The sequence below is a fragment of the Sceloporus occidentalis genome, unplaced genomic scaffold (assembly GCF_023333645.1).
Source record: "Sceloporus occidentalis isolate IW3139 unplaced genomic scaffold, rSceOcc1.0.p SCAF_5, whole genome shotgun sequence".
NCBI classification, from domain to species: Eukaryota; Metazoa; Chordata; class Lepidosauria; order Squamata; family Phrynosomatidae; genus Sceloporus; species Sceloporus occidentalis.
The window spans coordinates 101,951,919-101,977,472 of record NW_028316985.1 but is presented as its reverse complement, the minus strand read 5'-3'; the positions used below and the strand labels follow the sequence as shown (position 1 = coordinate 101,977,472).

At 41.5% G+C, this 25,554-nt stretch overlaps 1 protein-coding gene across 3 annotated transcripts in view; it reads left to right on the top strand.

Moving 5' to 3' along the window:
- Positions 1–25,554, top strand: part of LOC149312595 (proline-rich protein 5-like) — a 91,829-nt gene that overhangs the window by 39,990 nt on the left and 26,285 nt on the right. For 2 of the 3 annotated variants that reach the window (XM_089524941.1, XM_089524940.1), the window contains 2 exons: positions 7,460–7,573; positions 24,080–24,160. In XM_089524941.1, the coding sequence (XP_089381067.1) occupies positions 7,470–7,573; positions 24,080–24,160 (185 nt within the window). In that variant the 5' untranslated portion in view covers positions 7,460–7,469. Of the gene's footprint in view, positions 1–7,314; positions 7,574–24,079; positions 24,161–25,554 lie in introns of all 3 variants that reach the window. The other variant, XM_089524939.1, reaches the window with a different exon arrangement.

The following is a 25,554-nucleotide window of genomic DNA, read 5'->3' as shown; positions in this document are numbered from 1 at the left end:
AGGTGAAACACAAGAGTCAATCCTGGAAGCACTGACCTCTCTCTGCTCTCTCTTCCATCCAGCTTTTAGTGTGAGCCAAAATTGTTACGCAGAATTTTGTATATTCTTTGGTATTGTTCTCCTTTCCTTTATCATTTAGATCCTTTGTTGCATGTCCCTAAGTTTTGCCCTTGACTTAAGCAAGGATCATATCAAATCCAATATGCTCCCAAAACCTGGTCAACTTATAGTCGAGTATATACAATAATTGAGATAAGAGTATTTGATTCTTATTTCATAGTCTCAACATAATATTTAAAATATGGCAGTAAACTCATCCCTCCACATTCACTAGGGTTAGGTGCACAGGACCCTTGTGAATGTGGAAAAACTGCAAATACAGTGCACCCTTCCCTTACGTGGGGATCTATCTTGGACACACACACACCCGTGTAAGGGAAATACAGCGTATTGCAGAGCCCTATTGAAAACAGTGAGGCTCATGCCCACGGCACAATGTGGCACACGAACGATTGCCTTTTCCAGCATGCAGCTTTTATGATATCCTGAAAGCTGCATATGAAAGGTGCACTGTAACAAAAAACACTATATTTAAACCTGAGAGAACACCTCTCTAGGAATCTATTGGTCCTCCAATGCAACTCTGATCAATATCTGCCAGACATTGGACATAGAATTGCACACGAGGAGCTCTCTAGGTCCTTCAGTGCAACCTTTGGTTAAAGTTGACCATAGAGTTGCTCTGGAGGACCTAGATATTCCTAGCGAAAATGTATTAATAAAATCTGTGAATAATCAAATCCGCAAATGTAAAAGCTACAAATGTGGAGGGATGAGCATACTTGATACACTTGTACCTAGATGTAATAACCTAGATGGCAGTGTGAGATTTTACTTTTGATGTTTTTCCAGACCAGTCTAGACACGGTAGCAGTATCAATAGCATATACATTTCTGTACTGCTTCATACTGAATTAAACAGTCTCTAAGCAGTTTTCAATGTGTAAGCCAATTACCCTCATCAAGCTGGGTACTCATTTTACCGACCTACAAAAGGATGGAAGGCTGAGTTGACCTTGAAGCCCCTCAGGATCAAACCCACAGTGTTGTGATTGCAGTACAGGCATTTAACCACTGCGCCACCAGGGCTCCTTGTAGTAATTATCTATTCAGTATACAACCTGGAACTTTTCTTGTTTGAAATCTGAACAGCAATTTTTCACCTATATCCCACAATAACTTTCTTCTTGCAACAATGCTTTGGGATAGTTCAGACTAAGAAGGGCTAGTTTCCATAATACAACAAGCCAGGGAGCTGTCTTATAGATAATGAAAGAAAGAATCCAGAGATTTTGGGGGTTTTTTTTGGGGGGGGGGGCATAAAGCAGAGAAGAATTTGCATTTTAGCAACACTGATTTGTACTGTTACTTCTAATGCCAGCAATTTGTGCATGACAAGCGAGGATCCTCACACTCTCTTTGCTGCATGCTTTATCCTCACTCCAGGGATCAGCCCTCCAGTCTGTATACTTTATCCTTTATGTTACAGTGGCAAGCTTTAAATTTAAATCTGGTAGTAATGTAAATACAGGTTGAATCTCCCTTATCTGAAATGCTTGCGACCAGAAGTGTTTTGGATTTTGGATTTTTTTGGATTTTGGAGTGTTTGCATATACATAAAAGGTGGGACCCAAGTCTAAACATGACATTCATTTATGTTTTGTAAACATGTAATAGACATAGCCTGAAGATAATTGCATACATAACATTTTAAATAATTTTGTGGATGAAACAAAGTTTGTGTACACTGAACCATCAGTAGGCAAAGGTGTCACTATCTCATCCACCATGTGGAAAATTTTAGATTTTGGAATTCCAGATAGGGTTACTCAACCTGTGCATATATATTTCTATATGCATATGAATATTTCTTTCGGTTTTAGGCTTGGTTAGATTGTACATTTACGATAATGACTGTAAATTCAGCAGCTTTATGGCTGTAAAGATAGATTTGAGTATGTGTAGAAAATGGGTAGTAACAACTAAGTTGGAGGGTGACCTGGCTTGAATATTCAATAGTTAGACCATGGACATTGGCCAAAACCTGTAATTATGTTGCTCTCTGTAATTAAGAAAAATTGATGTATACAAATTTGCATTATATGTGTAATTTAGAAGACAATATGTATAACTCTAGACATCATCAAATAATCTTAATACGGTATGAACCGTGTATCTGTGGAACCAGTACGCACAGTTTCATTACCTGTTTCCAAACATTTTTTTTCTCTCTAAAAATTTTCTAGGTTCTCCGACACGATTCTCTGCCATGCTTCTCTGATGGACATTGACAATGGAATCATGCTGGAGGACATAGAAATGCCTAGAAAGGTATTATCTCTAGGAATCTCTAGGTCCTCCAGCACAACTGTATGGTCAACTTCCATTTAAAGTCATTCCTTTCAGTAGGATTTGCTATTATCTGTGGTTTCATGTTTCTACAGTCTAGGAATGTATCCTCTGTGGATACATGGGTACTTAAAGTGGATTTAATCTTGCAAATACATTTCCTAGCATTCGTATCCTCTCTTATCCACAGATACTAATGCTGTGTTTTTTAGATTTTGAAGGGGCTGGTGCAATAATAACTTCAGCGAAACTATTACCTTGGGGGGATTCTTACTTGTTACAAGCAACTACTTACAAGCCTATTTTACAATATTCCTCATGCTTTACATACATTATTCAGAGATAGAGTGGGTGACAGAGAAATACAGCAATATGGCTGTCTGATTCTTCCATAATTAAATTAAAATATTGGATGTAGATAATTTGGCTACAAGTAGTGACATTTCCTCTCCCCCAGTGTCACCTGATAAGGGGCATGGCCAAAAAGGGCCCACTAACCCCTTCTCCTTCCCTGTAGTAAAGGTAGCTGTAGTGGCAGTCTATTCGCGACTAAGGAGCCTACTTGCCTCCCATGCAGGAGGAGGGCCCTACCGGGTGTCACCCATCTTCTTCCGTGTTACCCGATGCAGGCCGCACCACTGCACCCCCCAGTGATGCTACTGGCTACAAGAAACACAATTTGGTTGCAAGGGTTTAAAAGACACACTTGCATGTGACAGTAGTACTTTCAGTACTACATGAGGATCAAAGTATTTGAGAAGCAATTAACATTTTGCAAAGGTAGGCAACTTAAAGAACAATACAGAGCATTGAGGTGAACAAAGAGTTTCCAGTGTTTCCTTTTTGGCTGTTACTGCATGGCTTTCTCTGATATATCAGTTGAGCATCACACACTGTGCAGATTAGCTAAAGCATAAAAGCCATTTCATTCCTTCTGATAATAAACTTGGTGGTACAATATATGTTGCCAAAGCTGTGAAACAGAGGCACCATCTGACCAAGTCAGAGTTTCTACATACAGTATGTAGGAGACTGCCCAGGTTTATACAAAAAATGTTCAGAAAGAAAAACAAAACAGTTCAATAAGCCAACCATGTATGTTGTGCTTCAGGATCCATGGAATGTTGAATATGCCATTTGGGAAGAAGAAAGATATGGGGGCAATTGGCGTGATTGAATCCTTAGTAATGTTAGTAGTATAGGATGTGTGCCTCATGTCATACACCCTTCCTCTGCTATGCTACACTCCTATATGGAATTCCTGTTGTGGGGGAGGTAGCTGTTCTAGTTTTCAAGCCAAATTGCACCTTTACTTCCTGAAATAAACTTGGGAGAGGGTAGTGTTAACACAGCTGGAAAAGAAATGGGTCCACTGAGAAACAAAATGGCAGAAACAAAGGTCCATTTTGATGGATTGAACATGCTTAGTGGGCTCCTGGACCATTGAATGTTGTGTCAATTGGAAAAGAAAACCAGAACAACCAAGGGAAGTACAGAAAGGAGCCTGTGACTTCGCCTGCCTGAGTTCCCTTACAACATATAGTTGTCAAGGGTCAGCCCTAGGCAGCAGGCAGAAGTCAACCTTGAGTTGGGAGCTTGTGGAGAATGCCAGTAGTTGGGTGTAAAGTGTAAAGGAGCAAGCAGGAGGAAGAGTCAAAGGATCAAGGCAGATATCAGAGCTCAGAAGGATCTTGCTGACCAAACAAGGCTCAAGTAGTAATCCCTTTCAGGAAGTTCTGGTAGCTGGTCTGGGTGCCATTAGTCTAGAGCTGAAGAGTATTCTACTTAGGAGTTGTCAACTGCTGCAGTTCAGCATCTTATCACATGGGGCAGTTATAAATCCCAGCTCCTATTAACAAGAATATCCAGGAAGGAGGAAGGGTTATCTGGAACTCCAAACAGCAACACCACTTTTAGGAGATGAGAGCACATTGCAACACAACAGGTCCCCCTTGACTTCCTCAAGAATATTTCATGTTTCCTGAATGGAGTTACAGTGGTTGGTTGTGACCACTAGATGATGCTCCTGCAACAAGGTATACTTTTCTATATGCACTCAGATGACACACACAGAAAAGAAGGTGGGAAACAGTTATTCCCAAGTTGCTAGACAGGCATAAGATAGCCTGGTTGAAAGGAGAGAAGGCCCAGAACTATTTATTGTACAATTGTTAAAAATACAGGACCCCTGTTCCCTTTTCTGTCTGCTTACCCTTGTAAAGGCCTATGTCTGATATATTTTAAACAGTCCAATTATTGGACACTGTAATATTCACTACATCATTAGGACAAAATCAAGCATCAAGGTGCAGTTTCTATGCTCAGTGACCTTTTTCCAATCAGCATGATTGTGGCAATTACAGTCAGTTCTGTCTGAACTCACAAGTTATGTTTTCTGTGTAAAATGTTTATGTAACTAACTGCTTTTGTATAAGGGGGAAGGTGTACAATGTAGATCAGCCGCTACTCAGGCCTGGTGAGAGTAAAATTGTCAGTAGAGGAGGAAGCAGCTGCTTCAGTAATTTCCATGCGTGAGTGAGAGAGAGCGACATCCGGATACAGTTAGAATATTTCTGGTGGAGTTTGGCATTAAAAAACAAAATTCCACAGAAGCGCTTTTTAGCCAACAGCCTCAATGACTACCATCTATACTAATCTGAGTCAGTGGCCCTAGTGTTACAGTTTCTAGGAACACACAGTTTTAAAAGAAAAAAAACTAAACACAAACCCACAGAGAATGACTCTTTAATCATGATGACAAAATGGAACCTCCATGTAGCAAAGCAGGGTATGTGTGAGCATCACACCTTGGTGACAGATAAGGAATGGCAGGTAGGATGAGGGAAGTCCTTTCAGTCTATAATGCAAAATGTGTGACATGTGGTCCCCAGTCAACACCAGAGGCATGTGGTCCCCAGGGCTGGGAAGGCATTCCTGCTGTGTTGTGTAATGTAAGAAAAGTCTTCAGGCTGAAAGATAGGGGCAATTTGGGAAGAGTGACTCCACTTATAGAGCAGTCCTCCAAACGTGTTGGACTACATCATCCCAATCAGCATGGCTTTGAAGAGAGTTTACCATGAAGGAGCCTGAACTGTTGCACTTCTGTGCAGCATGTGTCAAGGGGGAGGTGCATGTAAAGTACATAGTCAAAATCTGATTTGCTTTGAAATGAACCATTATAAACAGGTTATGTTCTCCATTGAAAGCCCCCTTGGGAAAATTTCAGTTTTGAAATCTGGTTAAGAAATGCATTATGGACTAGTTGTTAATAATGAATAGTAGACATATGTATAAATACCTGGTCCTATAAAATAAATATCATTTAAAATATCAACACTCCTTGCTCTGGCTTTGTGAGATTTATTGCAAATGCGCACAACTAACAACCTGATGTATTTGCTAATCTTTAGCGTATGAAACAAGAGAGAGACCCTGTCAATATGTCTTCAGCTTACCTACCAAAATAAACTATTCCCCCCAATAACATGTTGCACATTGCAATATTGCATATCATATATGCAGGGCCACACTGTTCTTTGCGGATTCAGTGAAAGGCTATTCTCAGGAAACATCATTCTGTGTACTGGAGAAGTGGACAAAGTAGGCTGCCTACAGGATCCCCAGCACAGCCCCTTTGATTCCCTCTCAGTTGGAAAAATTGCATAAAAATGGCTAGCTGCATTCGGCAAAACTTTCTGATGGACTATGGGTCATTTAGAAGCTACTTTGGGTGCCCTGTGGCCTGATTTTGGACCCAAATAGCTTTTTAAAAAACATTTAAAGGCCATTTTTGGTACCTTGGGGTCTGTTTTAGATCTCAAATAGACTTTTAAAAACTGGAAATGACAATAGCTTCTGTTTGAAATAGAGGCTATGCCAAGCCTAAAACAATCCAGTCACTGGCTTGGTTTTGGGATGTAGAACTTACCAGTTTTATGGTCAAATATTTATGAAATAGGAGAGCACTGAGCTTCGGAGAAATGAACAGATGTGGGTCTGCATAGTTCCTGAGGCAAGTGAAAATGGCTTCAGAATAATATTTTTAATGAGAATGAAAAGTCCCTTGATGCTGGGATCCATGGGTCATACATCAATTCCAGGTTTTGCACAATAAACTGCTAGATACATGGAAAGCTTACAGCCTGCCTTCATTGTGATTTATTTTTTCTCCCTTCTTTCTGTCTGTCACTTCCCAATTTCCTTCCTTTCTTTTAACCTCATCTCTGGTTAATTTTCAGCCTAAGTACATCCCTTACTGTAAAAGTTATGTCCCAAAATCTTATAGGACATCAACATTAAGTTTCTAAAATACTTTAAAGCACCCTTGTGTTTTAACACTCCAATCTCTCTCAACTGGTTTATCTCATGCTTTCAGTTTAGCTTCTTAAGAACACAGCAGAATTGTTGTTTGCTTGGGGAGTAAAGAGAGAAAGTGCATGCAGTAATGTGGCAAAGGATTTGTAATTATGAAACTTTCCTCTAAAATCCCCATACGTCACCTTTAGTAAGTAGATTCCACCCTCCCCTAAGTCCACGTCTCCAATTACAAGAGAAGAGGGCGGGGGAAAACTGAAGTTAATTCACTGAATGAGGAAGCCTTTACTACAGCAGGTGGAACATGCACACTGGACGATATTTCTCTCTCTCTCTCTCTTTTTAGAGGACAGAAAACTTTTTTTAAAACACATTCCACTATAAAGGGTTTTTCTAATATGTAAAGAACAGCACTGAGAGGTTCAGCTTAAAAACAAAAACACCTAGAGAAATTATTAACTACCATTTGTGACGTCAGGGTTGATCTGATTAAAGGTTTGTTTTCTTGCTGGCGGAGGTGTGTTCTGTAGAGACTGGTTCTCTCTTCTTTTTTGTTTTTGTTTTTTTTCCCCTTTGTGTTTTTTTTTTAAGTTTCATTTTTGAACAGCAAACGGAGAACCGCTCGCATTGGTGCTGCTGCTCCAGCTGCGTGCGTGCGTGTGTGTTGTTAAAAGGATGGTGTTTCTCTAGCTGCCACGCACAAAACAACACATTTGACCATGAGGACTCTTCGCAGGTTGAAGTTCATGAGTTCGCCCAGCCTCAGTGATCTGGGCAAGAGAGAGCCAGCAGCCTTGGATGAGCGGGGGACACAACAGCGACGGGCCTGCTCCAACGCCACCTGGAACAGGTAAGACTTGGTCTCTTCCTTCTTCTCTCTCTTCTTCTCTCTCTCTCTTCTGGCCCTTCCCCTGACTCCTCACCAGGAATGTTCTCACCCTTGCCAACATGACTATGCTGTTCAATTCTGTAAAAGAAAATGCACTTGCATCCCTTAAAAAAAAGCATAACACAGTTTGTAATCTGGTTTTGATTTTGTTTGGAAAATGCCTCCTAGCAAATCAGTATGCCTTCCCATTTCACTCATGCTGATATGAAATGGATAATTTTCCTTCATACTTGTTTCATTTGGCTGGAAGATCTAGGGAACTCTTTCTATCCAGCTGTTTTTCTTGTCTCCTGTTTGCTTTGCTCTTTGTGAAAGTTAACTGCACAGCTGTCCTCCCATACCTGAAAAGGAGATATAATGGAATGGCTTCCATTCATGTTTCTGGATGATTATTAAAACTTTATACATTTTAAGTGAATTATTTAGGTATGTTTGTAACCGGAAAGAAATCCCAGCAATGAGGGAGAGGGATTTCTTGAAAGAAAACAATTTCTGGAATTTCCTGTACACTTAATCATTTTTTTCTGTTACTGATGTAAGACTGTACGTTTTTGCAAAATGAAAGAAACATGCAGACACTTTGGACCTAAGTAAATGTCCTATATTCAAGTATGTACAATAAAACCTTAATAGATTTCTCTCTTTTTGTGTAAGAAAACATTTTAGGAGAAAACAACTTAGAGTGGAAAAGACTGAGGGGCCTGCTTTTTCTAAATCCTCTACTATCCCTTTTCTCTTAAAAATGGGGGTTTATGACACATGCACATTTCACTTAACAGAGTTAGGGCCTTTCTTGGAAATAAACTTCATAGACCTCAATAGGACCAGATTGTATCTGGGTATTCCCTCTCAATACAAGAATTCTGCCCCCAATGAATTTTTTCTGTAGTACCTAAATTTCTAGCATTCAAACAGCTTCATTTATATACCGCTTCATACTGAACTAACAGTGTCTGAGCATGTGGCCATGTTCTAGAAGATTTTCTTCCTGACGTTTCGCCAGCATCTGTGGCTGGCATCTTCAGAGAAATTCTCTGAAGATGCCAGCCACAGATGCTGGTGAAATATCAGGAAGAAAATCTTCTAGAACATGGCCACATAGTCCGAAAAACCCACAAAAAACTATGGACGCCGGCCATGAAAGCTTTCGACTTCACAATGTCTAAGCAGTTTACAACTGTAAACTAATCCAGTAATTTAGAACTATAGAAATTAAGAAAAAATTCATTTGGCAGAATTCTTATTTAGGAAGCACTACCCTCATCCCCCTGCCTCCAGTAGCCACATCCTTGTAACATGGTTTTTAAGACTGCTGCCTAGATTGGCTTTAGATGTTTTAGGATGCAAAGGGAAACAGGAAGTGCTCGTGATTTCCTGGCATAGTCTTACATGTGAAATGATCCTAGAGATGCTGTTAAAACTCCTTGTGAAACACAGTTGAATTCTACATGCCAGGGATAATATTTAGCTGGGTTGGTGTGGAGAGATTGCACATTTGGTCCAACTACCCAGCATTCAAAAAGGCTGCACATGGAGTGTTGTCAAAGCTAGCCTTTTCTTTCAGCCTTTGTACGTGAGGGCTATTACACATAGGTAAATCTGCATCAGTGCTCCTGGATCTATTTCTGTCACTCCAGGCCTACATGAACTCTGTGTCTGAGAGTACCTAGAAGCATACCACCTGTTCCTCCAGCCACAGCATTTCATGAACAGAAATGACTTGGTCATAGAAGTTCATACATTGGGGATTTCCTGATTAGACTTTTGCTATGTGCTGTACATGGGACTGCCCTTGAAAATGACTCAAAAGCTGTAGCTAGTGCTAGGGAATTGACAGTAACATTGCATAGCAATAATAGAATACAGGTTTTAAAGGTATTAGACTGGCTTGAATTAATGGATTCACTGGTTTGAATTCATTTTAAGGATGAAATGGCTTGGGAACTGGATATTTGAAGGAGAACCTCTCCCAAAATAGGCTTCTCAGGGAATGAGGTCTGTGAGAAGGACTCTCATTTGTGTCTTACTAGTGGAAGCAATGCACTGCCTGAGCATGCGTGAGAGGGAATTGAATTTGGACCCAAGGCTGCCACTTCCTCTTCCTTTGTGATTTACAGTTGGCCTGCCCCTTATGCAGGCTTTCCTTCCATGGACTTGAGCTCACACGGAAGGCAAGCCCCGATAGAAACAATGGGGTGCGTGCACCCCATAGAAACAATGGGGTGCGGTGCACCATGGTGCACCACGGGATCATACCCTATTGTCCCTAGTGGGGTTTGAGCATACACTCAATTCCCCATACACGAGGGGTCTGGAATGGATCCCCCACGTAAGAGGCGGCCGACTGTATTTTTGTTATTATTATTGTTACGTCATTATTATTGTTACTTTCAGGTCATTTCTGGCTAATGGCAACCTATCATGGGGTATCCCATTGCCTTCTTCTGAGGCTAAAAGAGTATGACTTGCCCAAGGTCACCCAATATGTTCCCGAGGCTGAAGGAATTCAAACCTTGGTCTCCCAGTCCAACACTCAGACCACTCTTAGAGGCTTCCTACACTCCTGTGATGTAGTCTATTGTGATCAAAACCTATCATTTGGTTGGCTGGGAAAAGAAGCAGCAGCTTTTCCTCCCACTGGACAACTAAAACTCTTGAAAGACCAGAGAGCAAAGCCACTTGTGAACGTTTCTTAATAAATTCATTAATTAAAATGTCCTTACATATTCTGTGGCACACCATGTAGGCATTTAAACTGATAATCTCTTCATTGGCTTGTAAGCTTAACAGCCAACTTTTCCTTTTCCTTTCTTCTTTTTTTTAATGGCTGCAGGATCTGCTTTTTCTTTTGTGGTTGGTAAACTGCTATGGTGCAATATATGTTACTGCTTTCCCTGTTTTGGTAAAAAGTGCCTAAAACTATGGCGGGTTATAGACCGCCGCTTTGAGGCGGTCTGCCGCCGCCGCTGTTTGCTCCGTGCGGGAGCCGCAGCAGCCACACCGCGCGGCTCCCGCACGGACCGAAAAAGAAGCTCCAAAATGGAGCTTCTTCTTGTGGTGCCTCTGTGACGTCGCGAGGCGCCAGGGGCGCATTCGCGACGTCACAGACACCGCAACACATTCAGACGCACAGCGTCCGATATGTAAAGATGGCGCCGGCCGTGTGGAACGGCTGGCGCCATATTGTACGGACATAGTCCGTATTAGAGCCAGGGGCGTCTAGAAGAGACGCCCCTTTTTTAAAATGGGATGTCCTGTGGACGTCCCAAGTGCCGGTCTGTAACCGGCCATAGCCAGCTTACATGGTACAAAGATGCCAACTTGTTACCAGTTCATAAGCATCCAACAGGATACAGTGTACCTGTGCACAGGTACTGAGATACCATGATATTATGAAGTGGGTAGGATTTAAACTGAAAATCATATTAGAGCTAGCATCCCATTGATTAGTCCTAAGTAGAGTAGAACCATAATTCAACACATAGGTAAATCCCATTGATTCAAATGGTCTGCTCTAGTGATGATAGAAACAGAGCGGTTCCCAATTGGGAAAGGGGTGAAGCAAAGCTTCACACTGTCACCCTGTTTATTCAGCCTTATGCAGAAAGTATAGTAGAAAAAGCAGGCCTAGACTCAGAGGATATTGTGGACAGCTAAGAAGACAATTAAATGGGTTCTTGAAGTGATCAAGCCTGAACTGTCCCTGGAAGCCAAGGTGATCAAATTGAGGCTGTCATACTTTAGCCACATCATGAGAAGACATGAATCATTAGAAAAGACAATTATGCTAGGAAAGAGAGCAAACAGAAGAAAGAGAGGCAGACCACATAAGAGATGGATAGACTCAATCAAGGAGGCCAAGGGCCTGAGCCTGCAGGACCTGAGCAGAGAAGCTAATGACAAGGAGTCTTGGAGATGCCTCATTCACAGAGACACTATGAGTCAAGATCAAGGTTGAGGGCAGATAACAACAGCAACAAAAGTCAGGACTAACAATAGGATTGAAGCATACATCTACCCCTTTTACAGCCAAAGATAATACAGTGGGCCCTTGGTAACTGCTGGGGTTTGGTTCCTGGACCTCCCATGTATACCAAAATCTGTGGATGCTCAAGTTCAATGATATATAATGAGAATTATATACAATGGCCAAATCAAGGTTTGCTTTTTGGAATTTATATATTTTTGAAATATTTTCAAGTCATGGATAGTTGAATGAGTGGATAAAGAATCCATGGATATGGAGGACCAACTATATTTAAGAAATTTTAATCCCCAGTCATCTACCTTAATAGTAGCTTGATTTACAGGCATTACAATTTTTATGTGTTTTGACAAGTAATATGACAGCCATACCTGCATACCTTCCTCTGTGGAAAGGATGGCATTTGGTATTTTACTCAGTGCCCTTTGAGACAGAGAGAGGGCCCAGCAGATTAGTAAATTCACCTTGGATTTGTTTGCAAGCTGCTTAGTAACAGAAAGATATTCCAACTCTTCATTTGACACAACGGAATATAATGGTCCATAAAACCAGCTCCAGATGACCTCTGTGAACAGGAAAATCTCCTGCTTATCAGTGGTTAAAACAAACACATTCCAAACTAAACCTTGTTATTGCAAAGCAATAGATGACTTTTGAAAATACTAAATATTGTTGGAAGAGTGTTTCCCCCCCCCCCCCCACATCATTCTTCCCTTACAGACACTGGAGGATTTAACTATAATTTCTTCTGCTTTTTCATTCAAATTTATTATGGCATAAACTATACCCCAATGAAACTAGTAGTTTTTACAGTGCCACGCAACACTTGTTATTGCTTTAACAGGTAATAAATACATCCATCCTCTGCAGTTTTTTTAAATGTAATTTTCTTGTTGCCATTTGTTTTTTACCAAAAATGTGAGCTCTTTCCTTATGAAATGAGTAGTGTTGATTATTATTGCCATTATTGTGCACTGTGCTTTAGAACTGAAAGTACAACAAAACAGGTTTTTGCCCTAGAGAAGACAGAATTTGAAACTCAGCATGATGCAAAAAATGTAGAGGAAAGGGAAGAAAATGAAAACAAGTGTAATGAGAGCAAGGAGATGTATTTCATTTCATTCAGTTACAAAATTTAGGCTGAATGTTGAATAAAGTGTGAAGGTTTGGGACTGAGGTGAGAATCATGCAGCCCTCCAGAGGTGGTTGGGCTATAGTTTTGAAGGTTCCTCATTGGCTATGCTGTCTAGAGCTCATGGGACACATGATACAATATGCCCCCATATTCACAGGGGATACATTCCCAGATGTATTGTGGAAACAGAAAATGGTGGATATTAGCAAACCCTATTGAAATGAATGACCTCTTGTGGAAGTTCACCATAGATTCATGCTGGAGGCCCTAGAGGTTCCTAGAGAGAATACCTCTTTATACATTTCTAGGTCCTCCAGCATGACTGTACGGTCAGCTTCCTCTGGAAGCATGCCATAGAATCATGAGGACCTAGAAAATGAATATAGAGAATATATTATTTTAGACATGGGTACGTGAAACCATGGATACAGGGGTCCTACAATATTTATTCTGGCATATGGAATTCTGTAGAAGCCTTCACAGAATGGCAGGGCTTTCTTTGAGTGGGTATTTGAAAGAAGGGTGAGAGAAGCATTTCCTGCCCTTTGTTCTTTCAGCTTCTACCCATAGTCAGATGTATTGTTATTCTAACCATGAGCAGATGTTTCCATGGATGAGTTTTAGTGGTGCTGTATAGGTGTGAGGTGTGTGTATGCCTTTGCTTCAGACAGCAACTCTGCAGAAGGACATACAGCTCCTTGTACTAGGTCAGATCCATGAGCAATCAGGACTGAGAGTTACACCTAAATAGGAATTACAGTAGTTATAGTTCCCAGTACCCTTCAAGTAATAAGTTACTGTTATAGTTAACAACTTTTATCTTCCCCATTTTTCAAAGATAACTAAATATAGATACCTGTAGTTATAGAGCCAGTGTGGTGTAGTGTTTGTGTATTGGGTTATGATACTTGGAGACCAGGGTTCAAATCCCAGCTCAGGCATGAAAACCCACTGGGTGGCCTTGGGCAAGTCACACTCTCTCAGCCTCAGAGAATGGCAGTGGCAAACTCCCTCTGAAGAAACGTACCAAGAAGAAACCCTGTGATAGGGTTGCCATAAGTCGGAAACAACTTGAAGGCACACAACAACAACAAAATAGTTACTTGAGAGACATTTGAATGTTTTGCATTCAGGAGCACAAGCCTGTACCTGAACCTGGTGGTACAGTTTCTCCTCCATTTAGTGAGGCTGCAGCCTATAAATATACAAGTTACTAAATATTATTTGTCATATCATAGAGCAAATGATGTTATTTCTTATCAAATTACAACAGTTAGATTTCATTAAGTAGGGAGTCAATTACAACTAAATAGTTGTTCGTACCTTGTTTTTTCCAAGCTCTGGCATCAGCCAAGGCAAGGTGTATCATCACTGGAAAATAAAGAGCCAGGACTTTTCAAAGAGGTTATCTCTTATTCTCACTAGGATAAGAAACATATGTCAAGCTGTATTACTTCATATCCAAGTGGAAATTCACCATGACTGGATGATTTTTGCCATTCCCTTTTTAAATCAAAAGTTTAGACATCAGGAAGAAGAGTTCCTGTCCTTCCTGTCCTAAGGCACATTACATTTTCTGATTCAAGACATTTTCTGAAGTAGGGATGTTGAAGTCTGCCTGTTTATGTGTTACAGGTGTATTCCTTTCATCTCATTTTTGTGATATGCTTTAAAACTGGTTTCTATTCAAATTGTAATTTTTTTTGCCAGAAACACATCTTTGTAGGCATTTACCTATATAATGCACATTTTTATGTGCACTGACCACTAAAATAAGCATTTTTGTATACATTTTTGAGCCAAGAATTATATCACAAGATCTGGATAACTGTACAGTCCAAAGGAAGCCTGCATATCAGTTTGTGTTTTAATTTGGGACTTGGAAGGGATCAGTTCACTTAAAAATATAGGTGGAACAAACTTCACCAGCATCCCTCTTCTGAAGTGGGGGCAACCCAGTTTCAAGGAATGAGGCTTCAATTTGAGCTAAAAAGCAATTTTTTTTGTATTCTGTGTCACCTTTGTGCAAGTGATGCTCTGAACAAAAGTCCACCATGACCAAATTCCCATTTCATACTTAAAACAATGTAATAGTAATTTCCCTTTTTAGGGGGTAGGGTGATCCTTCAAATCCTAGTTTTAGGAGTGGATAGCAAGGAAATGGTTACATTTACCATCATCTTCAACATGCTACTGGACTACCAGTTCTAAGATTTGGAAAATGGGACAGACACAGTGATAGTTACACCAGCATCAAACCAATATTACTTGGGCCCATTACAAACGGGCAGGAAAGTACGTGCAGAGCGCGTACTAGGGTTAGAAAGGGGCGGTGCTTCTGCACCCCCCTAACCCTAGTGCACGCTCTGCACGCACAAAATGGCAGCGGCCGTTCCACACGGCCGCCGCCATGAGGACGTCACGACCGCGCCGCCTCTATACGGGGTGGGGCGGATGTGATGTCCTCGCTCCGCGCCAGGGCGCTTAGTGCACCCATAGCACAGAGCAGGAAGGAGCTCCGTTTCGGAGCTCCTTCCTGGTTTGGTCCGCTGGGCGCAGCCTTCAGACAGCTGCGCCCAGCGGACCAAAGGAGAAAGGGGCCAAGCGCCCCCTTTCTCCTCCTCCCTGCCGCCGCGGGGTATCCTTGGGGCTTGAAGCCCCAAGGACACCCCTTTCCAAGCTGCGAGGAAGGGGCCTTTTGCCGCTTCCCCACAGCCTGAAAAGCGGCGGATCGGGGCCTCAGCGGCTGCCGCTCTGGACACTGAGGCCCCGATACAGCGGGGAAAGGGGCGGGTGCAGCCTGCCCCAAACGGGCAGTCTGTAACCCGCCTTAATAATGTATTAAGTCTTCAACTGCTGCATAGCCATGCCTCCTCCATATGTGAGTTAAAGCCAAGAGGTGTCTGTTCTACAGAGATTAATCAACCAGGCAGCCCTTCTCTTTATTTAAGTCTAGATGAGATTTGTATAAATATAGGAAAGAAATTCTCTGCCATTGAAAAATGAGTGAAAGGAAAAATTTCAGCTCCTGAATTTAATATTTAGTGGGAAAGGCTAAGTAAGAACACATCTTTTTCTTCAGTAGACCGTATGAAGGCACAATGTGCCTGTCCTATACTGAATGCCTCAGCAACTAGGTTTTCCTAGTTAACAAAAAATATTTCAAAAAAAGAATGCTGCAGTATATTTACAAGTAGGAACACTCCTGTTTTTAAGAGGAAAAATTATGCATCCCAGCTTAGACATATAATGATGGGGGAAAGCTTTACTGTTAAATTTCTGTGTTCATCAGTTAATAGAGAACCAGCATTGTGTAGTAGCTTGCGTGCTGGACTAGGGACTTTATCACATGGGGGAAATCAGGGGTAGTTTTCACGGGATTGTCGTGTGATCACAGCAAAGATTTTTCCACAATGTCACGATTAGAGAGGACTTATCCTAGAAAGAACCAGGGATGCTTCATCAACAAATCATTCATGGGGAAAGCCATAGTGTAATGTAGCCATAGTATAATGTCTCTTGAGAAATTGTTTCTATCTCAAAGCATATTTTGATGCTAACAATGAACAGTGTGATGTGCTACACATGGATATCCAGCATTTGGTTACTCTAGCCAGGATGTCTCAGGCTTTCAATACTAGAGTATGTGGCATCCAAATTGTCTTATCTGTCTTTATCCCAATACATATCACTCAATGCTAGAAGAAGCATAGCTAGCTTTTTTGTGACTCAGGTTGGACTAGTATGAAAGAGAACCACCCTAGTGGTTTACCTTCTGGCTTATCATGCTTAGCTTTTCAATACAAGGAGCCCTGGTGGTGCAGTGATTAAATGCGGTACTACAGCCACAAGGTTGTGAGTTCTATCCCAGGGGTTCCAAGGTTGACTCAGCCTTCCATCCTTTTGTAGTTCAGTAAAATGAGTACCCAGCTTCTTGGGCGCAATTGGCTTACAGATTGTAAACCACTTAGACAGTGCTGAGTTCTGATAAGTGCTATAGAAATGTAAATGCTATTGCTAATACAGTGGGACCTTGTTATCCACTGGGGTTTGGTTCCAAGATCTCCCGTGGATAATAAAATCCGTGGATGCTCAAATCTCATTAAATATAATGGCAGAGCAAAATGGTGTTCCTTATATAAAATGGAAAATCAAGGTTTGCTATTTGGAATTTATACTTTTTTGGAATATTTTCAAGCCATGGATGCTTGAATCCGTGGATTAAAAAATCTGTGGATAAGGAGGGCCGAGAGTATACTTATACATAGTTATGTCATCGTATGATTACATCTGAGAGACAAACAGATGGCTGCTGAGCTTGGGATGATTACCTAAATGCAGTTACATTTATTTGATTGCCTGGTATATGTACCCCTTCCCCTATCCCCATACCTTTTGTCTAGCACCTGTCTCTCCCCTGTTCTGTCACACATGAAGCACCCATTATGACAGATGGGTGGGAATGGTGAGAATCAAAAAGTTTTTTGTGAATCACAGAGATTGTAAAGAATAAAAAAATAGTGCAGGAAAATGGGGATGAGAAGTTGTACCTGCTTCACCTCCTCACTTCTTTTTGATAATTTTAAAGGACTAAAGCAAAATTCTGGATTGCAGTTGAAACTGACAAATGTGATTTTAAAGATTGGGAAGGAGGAAGTGAATACCGTTTTTTAGTGGAAGAAAGGCCGGTATCTACATTTTTGAGGGGGCAGAGGTAGCATGTGGCGCATTTTGACATGCTAGTTGGTAGGCATGGAGAAATAGGGTATAGGGGGTGAAAGAAGAATTGAAAATCACACACTCAAAATGCTTGAGTTATTCAACAGAAGCCTTGATATAGAATTCAGGGCAAAAATGGCCAAACAAAATATGTGATGCTTGACCACACTTTTTGATGAGGTCTTGCTGCTTCTCGGCCCTTTCTTTCCCTTGGCAGTGCTTGAGGTCAAAGGAGGTGTGATGGAATGTTTCCCTACAACAATCACGATTTGGCTGGGCTGTAGGATATTGAATTCCTTGCATGCTTTTTCTCTCTGCAGGGATTTCCCTTAGCTTTCAAAGTTAAAGTGAAAATGTCAGATCAAAGGGAATCTGCTGCCAAGTTTCTGCTATGTAAATTTATACTTTATAAATTCATGGCCTCTTCAGCTTTCCCAGAAACCCCCAAAGCAGCTTACAATGCCCATTTCACAAACAGCACAAGAAAAACCAGACAAACTGCAAACATCAGCGTAATCTGCCTCCTCTTATAGTTTCATTAAAGCACACATTATTTGCACAGGATTAAGATAATGTAGATTCCTTTCTTTCTTTGTTGAGCTTTTTAGCTGCTGGCTGTGGTGTGTCAGGAGTAAGAGGGCTGAAGTGAAAACTGGCCATAAAACATAGATTTTAATTGGTTTCTGACCTTTGGTCCAAATGGAGAGTAGTACAGACATATATAAAGCCAGAGTGTCTGCCTTTGTATGTCCTTTTGTGAGCATGTGCAACTCAGGCTTAATCTTTAGTATTGTAACAGGATGATGAAAGGGAGAGGCAATAAGAAATCTGGGAATATAATTAAGACAAATGCAAATTGCAAAGGGCAGCCTCATTCTGCCTTTCTCTAAAACACCTTTCAGAGCTTCTGTGCCAAAGAGGATTCCCTCCCCCCTGTATCCCCCCTCCCCTCTCCTCCCCTCCCTGGAGCATGTCTGTGTGTGCACTTGTGGAAATGACAGTTTTGAGCATGCTCAGAAAAGATATTTATAAGCAGGCAATGGGGATTTGTTTGTCTCCTTTTGCATTGGACCCACTTTAATGTGCTTTTAACCCCTTGTTGTGCTCTGTGTGTGATAACCAATAGCAAATGGGATTGTTTTTCTGGGATGCCACCACTTTAACCATTTTTGGGATGGGAGCACATAACACCAGCATTCTTGGGAGCTGCTACATGAAGGTGCACAGAGTGACTAGGCACTTGCTCCTGAAGAATAGCAAAAGGCCTTTTCACTGCTGCCAGCTCTTTCCCAAATAGCCAAGCTGTGGTTCTTGGATGGAAGATAGAGCTGCTGTTCTGCTATTAATTGAATAGAGGTAAAGTGAAGCTGCTCTGACAGTTGCCAAAAAATTTCTCTTCTTGAGCTCCAGTCCTTTTCTCAGTAAACCAACAGGCTCTACAGACTGGCATCCCACACCCTGACTCCATCTGTATGCCGGCATGATGCCACACACCCCACCACATAGCAGGTGGCATCATGGTGCTCCTCGGGTGCTGCGTCCAGTTGACGGAGTGCCAAAGGAGTGCCGAAAAGCTGTGGTGCTGGCAGCTATGGCACAAAAAGGCCAGATCGGGGCTGCAGTATGTGGTTGCTACAGCCCCGATCTGGCGAAGAAAGAGGTGGCTACAAGCTGCCTCTTTGGGGCAGTCTGTTCATCCCCCAAGATGAAACAGGCAGCTGGTAGTTCAAGGAGACAGCAACCTTTTCCAGGATTGCTAGCTTACTTTGTTTCTTGTCCTCTGTGTTCTGCCCAGCCATGTTCTGCATGAGTAGTGTGAAACTCTGTGTGTGTGGCTGTGTGTGTGTGTGTGTGTGTGTGTGTGTGTGTGTGTATGAAAGAGAGAGTGAACTGAGTGGGTGACCCCTCCCATTGCTGGCATGTGGCCTCCAACAGGTTTCCACAGAGTTACTGCCTCCCTCAAGCGAGGAAAGGTTCCCCACACCTCTGCCTTTGTATCTGAGCTTAATTATGTGTAAGGAAAATAACAGTGTATCATTTCACTTATTTACTTGTGCTTCCATTTTGCCTCCTTTTTCTTCTGTTGTCTCCTCGGATTGAATTACAGACTACAAGTCCTCTGGATAGAGAATTGGCCCTTTGTATTCGCCGTATATTAAAGTACTATGAACATTGATTCTGGTGTGTAAATAAAAAGAACATCAATAATAATGTTGTGAGAAGCTAGTGTTTGCCACCTTTGGAGGTTGTTCGGCATCCACTATGATGCTAGTTGCTTATTCACAAGCTGGTGCAAAGTTTGTGTTAGAGCCAATTCTTATGGTTTTCCTTCTGCCAAGGCAGCTCCTTTTGGACTGTTGAACCTTCCTGTTGTGTTGGTAAATCTGTGTGTGGAAGGGGTGGGTGCCTTGGCAGCCTCCAAGAATTGTTTTACTCTTTCCCAGGGCCACAGACAGCCGCTGTGTGATCCATCTGACTATAATGATGGTGTATAGTAGCCAACCACATAGATGTGGCTCCCATTCTGCACAGGTAGTGTCCAGGTCTACATATATTCTAACATAAAGACAAAGATGCTATTTCACCTGGTGGAGCAGAATGCTTGGTCCTTATGTTAGAATTCGTGTAGACCTGGACATTATCTGTGCAGGATGGGAGCCACGTCTGTGTGGTTGGATGCTATACTACATTATAGAATGCTTCACTGGCATTGCATTCCAGATCATCCAGTACATGCCTTCTGGCAAAAGTCCACTCTTTTCAATTCATTTGATCTTTTTAATGTCTCAAGGCCAAGGCAGTATGGGAGGACTTGGGAAACTGGCTTGAGAAAGTGCCTGTCAAAAAGTCACAGACAATTTCTCAGATCACTCATCCCATAGTGTCTAGGTACTGAGAACTCTTGAAGAGGCTGGTCAGTGGCAGATGATGGCTATCTCATGGCAGCATAAAAGGACAGCCAGGGATTATCTATACTGTTTCTCACTGTTGCTGCTTTTCTCCTTGTGCAGGGTTGTCTTGGATAGCTCCCTGAATGAGCACCAAAATTGATGTGTAATGATTCATGTAATGATTCTATGCATGAGTGGTTTGACACTATGGACTCTTAGCCTAATCTTTAAACTGTCTCTATTATATATTATGATTATAAGTAGCATTAACATTATTATTAGAACAGCTAGCATTTGAAAATAGGCTATAAAGAATCAACATAATCGGAATTGTGGTAGACCTCTTGAACGGGTGTTGTTGGTGGATACCTCAGTTGAAAGGGGTCATAATATTGAGCATAACCTCATTGAAGATGGGTTTGTTAGTACAGTATCAGTGGGTAGTAGCCCGTGTGACCAAGTAGCCCTTTATTGGGCTGGCAATTTTAGAAACACAGCCATAGATGTTGGAAGACGTTGCCTTGATAGTGAATTGTGACAATGACTACAAAGAATTTTTGAACATTGTGCAGCAGCCTTTTCTACAAAATATGTTGCACTTACTTCATATTACAATTCATTTGGGGGTTGAATTCAGCTGACTGCAAACTGGGGAACATGGCACAAAAGTGTGTTGTATGATAATTGACTTTGTATTCAAGAGGAGTGGTGATTGGTTAGGAATTTTGATAGTCTGACCAATTCAAGAAATGTCAGGACGGACAATTTGCTGAACAGTGTTTTTAGGAGAGGGAGAGAGAAAGAGAGAGAGGGAGGGAGAGGGAGAAAGAGAGAGAGAGATTTCTGTTCAGGATTTTCACTTTTTAAGGAGAGCCAGCATGATGTAGTGATTTGAAGCATTGGACAATGACTCTGGAGGGTCAAGTTTCGAATCTCCACTTTGCCGTGGAAACCCACTGGGTGATCTTGGGCAACTGCTATACCCTCTCAGTCTCAGAGGAAGGCAATGCTAAACCCCCTCTGAACTAATTTTGGCAAGAAAATCCCATTACTCTCTCCCAACCTAGCCGATGGCAGCATTCCTTGAGAAAAGGAACCAAACTTTTGTGTAGAAAAATGGCAATATCAAGTACATTTCTATACTGCTTATTGATGCATTTAAGCACTCCCTAAGTGGTTTATAACATGTAAGCTAATTGCTCCCAACAAGCTGGGTACTTATTTTAGCAACCTACAGAAGGATGCTAGGCTGAGTCAACCCTGGAACCCTCCTTGTGGCTGTGAATGGCTGCAGTACTGGCATTTAACCACTGTGCTACCAGGGTGCCTTCAAAAATGATAATATAAAAAGAGAAATTACCACTTGTGAGTGAGCATCATATGTCTGAGAGGCGCACGCTTTTTCTATTTTAATATATTTGCTCCCAGTTCTGATGTATGTGGGCATGGAATCATATATTATATATTAATATATTACAATATATACAGAGATATAGATATAGATAGATATGCTGTAGATACATATTAGTACTATAATAGATCTAGGGATGCTTTTTTTCATCAGGAGCACTGAAAAATGCAGCATTGAATACCAAATGCAGAATCCAGCTTCCTGATAATTTCAGCTCTTTACCCTTTTAAAGTGACTCTCAGTCTTAATATAACAGTGATGTGCTAGAAGTGTGTATATAATATTTGCTGACATTTTAGGGAGGCACTTGAATGGGGTTCCTACTTTTAAGGATAGCTGAAATACCCTAAAGGCATCAGATTTAATCTGAACTTGGAAGCTAAGCAGGATCACCCCTGATTAGTAGTTGGATGGGAGAACACCAATGAATAACAGGTGCTGTAGGCTATATTTCAGAGAAGAGAAATGGCAAACCATTTCTGAGTATTCCTTGCCTAAGAAAATCCTATGAAATTAATAGGGTCACTATAAGTCAACAGGCAACCTGAAGGCACGTACACACAAAAATACCCCTTTGCTTTCCTTCTTGAATATACATACATAGTAGTAGAATAAATTACTTTATGCAAAATACAAATCAAACCAATTCCATTTGCAAAGTGTCTACAGATATTCTGTGTTCCATATCGTATGAATTACTCCTCTGTTGCAATGCTGTGTATAAAGATGTTTAGCTTTGTGTCACATGTATCTTAATGCTAACCCAAATGCAGTGAACTGTGCTTCTAGGACAAGAGTTCAAACAAAGGATTTTAACAAGTTTGAAATTCTTATTAACTGAAAGAATGATGGTTGGGGTGTAAACCATAACATGTTTTCTATTTTCGTCTGTTCATGCATTTCTGCATGGCTGCATATTGGCCCCATTGCCCCAGACTGCCACTTTTAGTTTCCTGTAACTGTTATGATGAGGCCAGAGCTTCTTGCTTCAGTTCCTGTGTCTCGCCACAGTGTTTCTGTGTGTACTAAACTGTGATGCCTGGACACAAGCCCTTGTTAATAATTATTTGCAATTAATTCTGTTTTGCAGTTTTAAAGGCACACCTAATTTAAATTAATGAGGGATAACACCACTTCTTTTGCCGAATAACTCCAGAAATACATATATACAGATATATAAAGTTCTACACTACAGGCCAGTGACATTGTTTTCTTTTTAAAGTAACTGAAAGAAACAGTTATATTTTATGAACAGGGAGTAAAGAATTACTTTGTAAAAAAAATAATTACAGAGATAACTAACGCGTCTGGAGATCCTGCAGTCACAACTAATTCCATTTTAAAAGTAACTTTCCAAGCTGTGCCAAATTGGCAGTGAGTGATAAGCTGTTGAATCAGAAAGGATCACAAAAACACAGCAGCCATTGAACAAAAGCATGATTGCCACTTCCCTGCACACAAGTTTTATCCTAGGAAATATCTGATTATAATATCAGTATCATAGGAGGGAGAGAGCCAGTGTGGCATAGTGGATTGAGTGCTGGACTATGAATCTGGAGACCAGGGTTCAATTCCTGCACTGCCATGAAACCCACTGGTGACTTTAGGCAGGTCACATGCTCTCAGCTTCAGGGAATGGCAATGGCAAACTCCCTATGAACAAACTTGCCAAGAAAACCCCATGATAGGTTCATTTTAGGATTACTGTAAGTCGGAAATGACTTGAAGGCACACAACAACAACAACAATATATTGTTAGGGTAAGCAGAGGCTGGATGACCATCTGTCATGGATGCTTTGAATGAGAGTTCCTGCATGGCAGGGAGTTGGACTGGATGGCCCTTGTGGTCTCTTCGAACTCTATGATTCTATGATTCCATGATAAAACCTGGCCCTGTTATGGTTCTATAGCAGCAGTAGGATGAAGATGGTACTGACAAGTAGGGGACAAAAGAGACCTGCCACTCATGGAGAGTATTCCACATGATGTGGGAGAAGATCTAAAATTAAATACCGAGCAGCTACAGAGAGGTATAGGAGGGTGAAAATAGTGAAGCTCCCCTACACTCAGACATCCACTAGCATTGTAATCTTCCTAGACAAGGAGGAGAAAGGGGACAAGTCCTTGTGTTTGCTATTGACTCCCTTCCTAACAATCTAATTTTGTTTTTTCTGGCAATGTAATCTGTCTGCTGTAATCTGTCTCCCTTCCTGAGCCTTCTGGCTGTTTAAGATCAAAAGCTTCCTTGCTCTTGGCTTGTTGGAAAGTGGGTTTCTTGAAGATTTGTGATTATTAACATTTTGTTTCTTAACCTCTTCCTTGCAGTATCCATAATGGAGTAATAGCTGTATTCCAACGCAAAGGACTTGCAGAACATGAACTTTACAATCTCAATGAAGGTGTCAGGTAAGTAATATTATCCTAGGTGCTGGAACTATTTGATAGCCCCATTGAAGTTCAGAACCAACCATGGAGCAGATCTGCCTTCCCCAAACATGGCAACCACGAACCACCGCTGCTTTTGCAAGTGCCATTGGTATAAATCAGGACTGTGCAACACAGCACCCACAGGCCACATGCAACTTCCCTTGCCTGTTGTTGTGGCTTTTCATCACAATTTGTCAGTGCAGCACAGTGGTAAACAATACCCATTTTTTCTATTACAACAAGTGAAACACACTTTCAGACCACAGTTTTCCTTTAGAATAAGGCACGCATCCCCTAGATGCCACGTTTTAATGAGAAGGTGCATTTTAAAAACCTTTGTGTGGCTACGTGCACTTCTGCCATGAAACAACAGCAGCAGACAGCTAGTACTATCTATAAAGTGATGTTTGGATTATTTGCTTTTTGGACATATTGAAGTTGCCCACACTTAGTGTACATGGTAATGCTGTTATTGTACTGTGCCATCACATCATCTGTAACTTGTAGAACCCATATCTTAGGTTTCTCTTGGCAATATTAATTCAGAGATTTGCCATTGCTTTGCCCTAAGACTGAGAGAGTGTGACTTGTCCAAGGTCATGCAAGGGGTTTCCATGGCTGAGAGGAGAGTTGAATCCTCTTGAAATCCCCGCTGCATCATTCAGACCACCACACCTGCTTAAAATGGTAATGTACAGAAAATGGTAAATGAAAAAGAAGACAACAAGATAGGTTTTTGCCCACAAGGAATTAACATGGCAAGATAGTGTGTGTGCACCCCACCTTCAAGTCGCCTGTTGACTTATGGCAATCCCATTAATTTAATGGGGTTTTCTTAGGCAAGGAATCTTCAGACAGGGACATAGCCAAGGGGGGGGGGGGTTCTTGGGGTCCAGACCCCCCTTCCGTTAGATAAAATGAATGGTGTGTGCTGCCGCACCGCTGCACCCAAGCCCCATTATAATGATGGCACTTAGTCTGGACCCCCCCCCCCCCCCCATTTCCCAAAATCCTGGCTATGTCACTGCTTCAGAGGTTGTTTTGCCAGTACCTTCCTCTGAAATACTACCTCTGGCACCTGGTATTTGTTGGCTGTTTCTCATCCAGTTACTAACCAGGGCTGACCCTGCTTAGCCTCCAAGATCAGACTGGGTCTGTTAGAAAAAGCAAAAAACCCTCTTGCTTATGGTTTTGCTTCATTTCACAGTGGTTGTTGCAAACACTAATCCTGTTGGTTGCCTGGATTGTGTTGATACTTAAGATGACAGACCCACTGCACTATAGTGTGAGGACTAGACTCACCTTATGAGGAGATTATTGGGATTTATGGAAGTTCACAGTGTAGTGTAGTGAGGCCTTGTAAAGATTACTAC